General features: G+C 35.9%; 1 protein-coding gene across 1 annotated transcript in view; it reads right to left on the bottom strand.

Annotated features, from left to right (window-relative positions):
• Positions 1-5,779: 5,779 nt before the first annotated feature.
• Positions 5,780-6,523, bottom strand: part of EPYC (epiphycan) — a 35,146-nt gene continuing 34,402 nt past the window's right edge. The window contains exon 6 of the mRNA XM_024754415.1: positions 5,780-5,950. Coding sequence (XP_024610183.1) covers positions 5,780-5,950 — 171 coding nt within the window. The remainder of the gene's footprint in view (positions 5,951-6,523) is intronic.

The raw sequence follows: 6,523 nt of genomic DNA, 5'->3' as shown, positions 1-6,523 counted from the left end.
CCACTCTTCTAAATCCTAGGAGCTCTGTGTCAACGTACCTGAAACAAGACGGCAAACGTTTATTGCGTGTGCTTACTGCGGGCAGGTGGGCTCATGGCAGATAATCCTCACGCCTACTCAGGGAGGTAAGCATTGTTACCACATCTCATAGATTAGGAAACGAAATTAATCTACCTAAGGCTGTGGGACTGATGAATTTCAGGGCTAGTGTTTAAACCTGAGCCTGTTTGACCTCAGAGTCCAAATTCTCCATGAGATTACTATACTACACTGCCCAGGCACCTTAAATAGGACTCTGGTGATGAGTACAAGGAGTCTGTATGGACAAGCAGTTTACTAATTGTAGCATATGCAAAACATATGTCCGTTGATTATACATTATTACCAGGATGTATACCATGGGTTTGTACCTAAAAATGCTAGTATGCCAATTACGTTTTTCCTTTTGTTAACCAGACAGTGTGGTACCTTGGGAGCTTTTATAGTATTAAGGTTAAGAATATGGGCTTTGATTTAAATAGACAAGAGCCTACCCTGAATGATACTATATGGTGGATACAAGTCATTATACATTTATCCAAATCTGTAGAATGTACAACATCAAGAGTGACCCCTAATGTAAACTATGGACTTTTGGTGATAATGATGTGTCAATGTAGGTTCATTATTAACAAATGTACCACTCTGGTGGAGGATGTTTATGATGGAGGAGGCTATGTATAAGTAGGGGGAGAGAGTGTATGAGGAATCGCTGTACCTTCTTCTCAGTTTTGCTGTGAATCTAAAACTGCTCTAAAAAACAAGATCTATTTAAAAGTAGAGGTGTTTCCACTTCAATAAACCAATTAACCTCTGGAAGCCTCCAGTTCCTTACCCATACCATGAGTATAGTTATAGTGCCTGTCCCAGAGTTATGTTAAGGATTAAGTAAGGTATTGATTAAAGCACTTAGCACAGGTACCCTGTGAGCACTCAGTAACTGTGAACTATCATCAGTACCATATTTACATGCTTTAGGACTTGTAAAGAAATTGATACAGTATACGTAAAGATAACTAACCCTGTGCCTGATGCAAAAATAGACACCCCCATCCTTGGGTCCTTTTCTTGTCCCACTTTTGAGAAACATCAAGAAAGTGCTACCAGCCTTGATCCTACAGAAAACCACTGAGTATATCTCCTTATCACCTTTCTGTGTTGAGTGGAATTGTGCAAAAATGGAACACTGCCCACTGGGAACCTGAGTCCATACAAGCTTCCATTGAATGATAGAGAAGCAAAATTAGGGGAAGCCCTGATGCTTGCAAAGGTCATTTATGCCTTCCTGCTTGAGAACAGTACGTGGATTCCTGGTTCAGCCCTCCACCCTTTGCTGTGGGACCTATAGATTCCACAGCCATCATTCAAGTTCATTTGCTCTGTGGTTTGCTGAGGAGACAAGCCTGCTTGACTCACAGTGCAGAATGCTGACATTTTTAGCCTCCAATGTCTCTTTTTGGATGGAGACTCACACACTTGGCCTCAGCCTCTGATCTGCTTAACTTGAAAAGGAATGGTGATAATCCAGATTTATTTTTCTAAGAATATACTTGTATATGATATTGAGTTTTAATTAAGAGCTTTAGAAATTGAACATGTTGCTTAGTGGAATTCCCATCAGTTTCTTCTTTTTTTAAAGAAAGATTAACTCACAGGTAATTAAGGACATCATTTTTTTGGACAGTTGATGTGAACTTTATACCAATAATACTGGCTTTATATACTTTTTTCATGGTGAGATATATATCTTTCATATTCATCCTCCCTATTAAAAAACATTAATGCAGGGTTGTTTTGTGCTACTCGTTCTTAAGAGAAGCAGCAAATTACAATTTATGATTATTGTTTTTTTCAATAGATTGACATTATAATACACGTACTGGTAAATCACCCAAGAAAATTAGCACAAGAACATGTTAGAAACCACCGTCAGAAATGCAACTAAGAAATTTTAAAGACTTTTAAAATTGACCCATACTCTTTAAATGCTGCAAAATGAATTATTTTGGTTCAACATTAAAATATAACACACTGTGTTTTTATATATTGTATTCATTTATATTGCTACATAAAAAGTTCCCACAAACTTAGTTACTTAAAACAACATACATTTGTTATCTCAGAGTTTCCAAGGATCCTGGAACAGCTTAGTTGTGTCCTCTGCTCAGGGTCTTACCAGGGCTGTGATCAAAGCATTTGGCCATTTGGGTTCTCATCCTGCTGCTCAATTCGGGAAAATCTGCTCCCAAGATTATTCATGTTCTTGGCAGAATTTGTTTCCTTGTGGCTGTATAACTGAGGGCCATACCCTTTAGCTGTATATTGGCTGAAGGAAGCCTTCAGGTTTCGAGGCAACCTACAGGTCCTCGAGGACAGCAGTGGTTCTAGCGGCTGCCCATAGTTCCTTTCCATGGGCTTCCTCAACATGGCTGGTCACCCCATCAAGCCAGCCAAGAGCATCTCCTTAGTGCTTCCTAGCACAATGAACACACACACACACACACACACGCACACACACACACGTATTATAATCATGGAGCTTGACTTTTGTGACATCACTCGCCTTTGCCATATCCTACCAGCACTCAAGGAGAGAGGATTACACAAAGGCATGAACACCAAGAGGCAGGAAATCATTGGGGATCAACTTAGAGTCTGTTTGCCACACGTTTCAAGTCAATGCAGTAAAATATGTCCTTCGTATTAACTAGTTACAACTTTATTTGGGAGATTTTAATGATATTGTTGCATTTTGAAATTCTGATAAGTGCCATGTGACAGCATGGGTTTTGCTATGTTTTATGTTATTCAGAGCATTATGTTGTTAAGTAGAAAACACTGCAGTCTTGGTGTTGATTTTTGTGCATTTGGGTGACTTGAAAAGAATGAATCCTAACACTTGATGGCAGTAGTAACTCGTTCAAAATTCAGTCAGTGAAAGTCCTTATATGAAAGAAACTACATGAAGTTAGACCCTTTATAAATATATTTTATCATGAATACCTTATTTAAATTACTCCAGGTTGCCAATATTAATTATTATTTATTCTAGTGTGGTGGCATTGGGTATATTTATTAGAGTTTAGTATTTTTTGACAGGCTTTTGGAACTCAAACCTCAGCTAATTAAACTTGTAAATAAAATTCTTTAGAGAAAAGTTGGATATACCTGATACATTTGGTCAGAGAAATGAAATACAACAAGTATTTCAGATTTATCTTTGTAACCAATGCATTGCTATGTTATATGAAAAATAATGTCAATAGAACTCATTTTATGCACTCTCAAAAACGTGCCTTTTTCCACCGTGAATATAATCATGTAATTTGAAACCATCTAGCAGTTCCAGAGGCTAAATACAAGATATTAAGCCTTTCTGACTTTTTGAAAGTGAGAAAAAAGGGATTTAAAATAACTCATTGCTTTCTCTTCATAATTTGGGAAGTTGTAGGGTTAGTTTGCAAATTGGTGAGGCATGTTTTGTATCAGGGAATACCACTGCAGTATTTTCGAAACATTTATGAATTCTCATATTATTTAAGTAAATTAGGAAGGGAAAATTAACTTTGTAATGAGATAACTACAAAGACAGTGTTGCTACAGATTTAAAGAGAAGTAAGGATGTGAATTTTACACTCATAATAGTACTATGTGTAGGTATTATTTGCTATCGTCCTTTGAAAATATTACTAACCCTATAATAACTCAGGGTTTTCAGACGATTAACACAACACATTTTAGGCCTGTCATCTGAAAAACCTGTGTATTCAGTAAGAATTAATTAGGAATTTTAAATGGAAATGTTTGCTTATAAATAGTTTTAAAGTACACAGTAATACGGGGCAATAAAATGCAGTGTCCTCCCTTTTGGAAAATAACCTGTAATATTTAGAGAAAAGTAAATGTGTGTAGCAAATTCATAAAGAAAAAAACCTTGTCATCAAAAAAAGGATTGTATTTAATCAGGGATCAGTTTTAGAGTTTTGGAGGCTAGGATGTCCAAGATCAAAGTCTCAGCTAATTTGGTTTCTAATGGGAGCTCTCTCCCTGGCTTGCACATGGCTGACTTCACATTATGTCCTCACATGGCTTTTCCTTAGTGCATGTGCACATACATAAACACGCACACACACACAAACACACACACAGAGTAATCTCTTTTTCTTTCTCTTCTTATAAGGGCACAAATCCCATCATGAGGACCCTATCTCATGACCTCATCTAACCCTAATTAAACTTCCAAAGGCCCCGTCTCCAAACACCATCACATTGAGGGTTAGAGCTTCAACATATGAATTCTGAGGGTAAACATTCAGTTCATAACAACTTCTCTGTCCAGCCTATACACCACTTTCTTGTATTATAAAACAGGGAAAAGTCACACTCATAGTATTTGAGGCGGGACAGTGGGGTGGAATAGGATAGGCCTTTGGAGTCAGCCCTTAATCCAGGGCAAATTATTTAAGCTCTGTCTCTGTTCTGTGACTTGGAATAGTCATTACTATCTCCAGCTCCTAAGATGTTGTGAATTAATACATGCAGAACACCTCAGTAGATGCCTGGTACGTATTTTGTGTCCGAGAATTGGCTCCTATTATAACAATGTATATCCATGTAATGGGCTGATATGTGTTGTTCAGAATCAGTAGAGCTGTATGTGCCGATATGACAAACATCACCAAGAAATATTTTTAAGTGAAACAAGCAAGGTGCAGAATAGTGATTATCTTTTGTGCTTAAAAATCCACGATTACATGTACTGATACATACATATTGGTGGTATATATATACATGTAGCAAACGCATACACTTTTCTGTAAAAAAGGGAAAATTATTTATGTGCAAGTTTTTGTTTCTTATGGAAAACTTAATAAAAGTATGCAAGAAACCATTGACTGTTTCTAAGGAGTGGAGCTTAGGGTTTGCTGCTGGAAGGAAACTCACATTTCATTGTATACTCTTTTGTTATCTTTCAGTTTTTAAGCAAGTGCCTGTATTATTATCATACATTTCAGAAAGATCAACTTTTTCTAGAAGGTACTCCTCAACTTCTTCCCTACTGTGATTTTCATATCATTGTTTATGTTTTCCATTTTGTATATTTTATTTTTTTCACAGGCACAGAAATATGCCAATGTCAGTTTAGGAAAGGTCTAAAATGAGTTGGCAGGTCTTTAAGATGATAAAATATTTTTCAAATACTGAAGCTATGTATATTATTATGGTTATTTGCATGTTGTGATTATAATGAATATTTTTCCACAAAGCCATTATAATTTTCAAATATTTTTATTCTTTTCTTCATTTTCTTTAATGAATTTGAAAAAAGAAACATGTTTTAGTGAAAAAAAAAGGAGAGAAAAGTTTAATTAAAAACATTTAAATCTTGGCAATATACCTAAAATGTTAATTTTTAATTTTTATTATATGATTAATTTAAAATTATAGAGGATATGAATCCCTAAAACTTGCAAATTACATGTGACATATAAGAATATCTGTGAAATATTTTCTATCTTTTAGTTTTGCTCTTTCTGTACATCTTTTAGTTTATTCCTGATTCATCTCGTGTTTTCTTAGATTCCTAAATTGCTATCATATATTAAAACTTTTAGCTGTATTTTATGTAATTATCTTTCAGAACACATTCTGAAAGTATCATGCTGAGTTTTCTTTTGGAAGAGAGCGGTAAGAATTGTTTTGTTATAGCAGGCATCATAACGCTGACCATTATCTGCAATTAGACAAGATTCCCAATAGGCAAACGAGGTAGGCATATGTAGGCTTGAGGAGTTTTGCTGAGATTGATAGGGTTTCCATCCAATCGAATATCCTCTAGTGCCTTACGAATATAAGTCAAATTTTTAACATTGCAGAAGGTATCTTCACGCATCTCCAGAATGTTGTTATTCTAAAAAAGATTAAAATAAATGATTAGACATGATATAACATATTCTTGGTATTGATTAATAATATAGTCCATTTTGCTTCACCCCTGTTTTTTACTCTCTCATTCCTTCTCTCATCCAAAAATGCACGTTATGTGATTATTATACATCAAGCACTTTCTAAGCAGTGGGGATAAATCAATTAACATAATACACAAGTACGGAGCTTGTACTTCAGTAATGGGAATATACAATAAGGAGGTGAAAAAACAAATTTAAAGAAAACAAGTTATTTCCAAAAACGATGTGAACTCAGAAGAAAGGATGGTGACTGTGACAAGTTATCTTAAGAGGCAACAGTGGAGCCGAGCATGGAGTGACAAGGAGACATGGGCATGGAAAGAGCTGAGGCAAGAATATCCCAGGCAGAGAGAACACCAAGTTCCAATTCTGAGTAGTTAGTATGGAAAGTTTAAGAATGGGAAAAAAAGTCAACATGGCTGAAGTGAAGTGAGGGAGAGAGAGAGCAAATGTCAGGAAGATATAGGGCTGGGCAGGGCCCAGAACTAGTTTTTTTTTTTTTTTTTTTGCGCGAG

The sequence above is a fragment of the Neophocaena asiaeorientalis genome, unplaced genomic scaffold, assembly GCF_003031525.2.
Source record: "Neophocaena asiaeorientalis asiaeorientalis breed wild unplaced genomic scaffold, Neophocaena_asiaeorientalis_V1.1 scaffold92, whole genome shotgun sequence".
Classification (NCBI taxonomy): Eukaryota; Metazoa; Chordata; class Mammalia; order Artiodactyla; family Phocoenidae; genus Neophocaena; species Neophocaena asiaeorientalis.
Note: the sequence above shows the minus strand (reverse complement) of the source record. Positions and strands in the feature narration are given on the sequence as shown.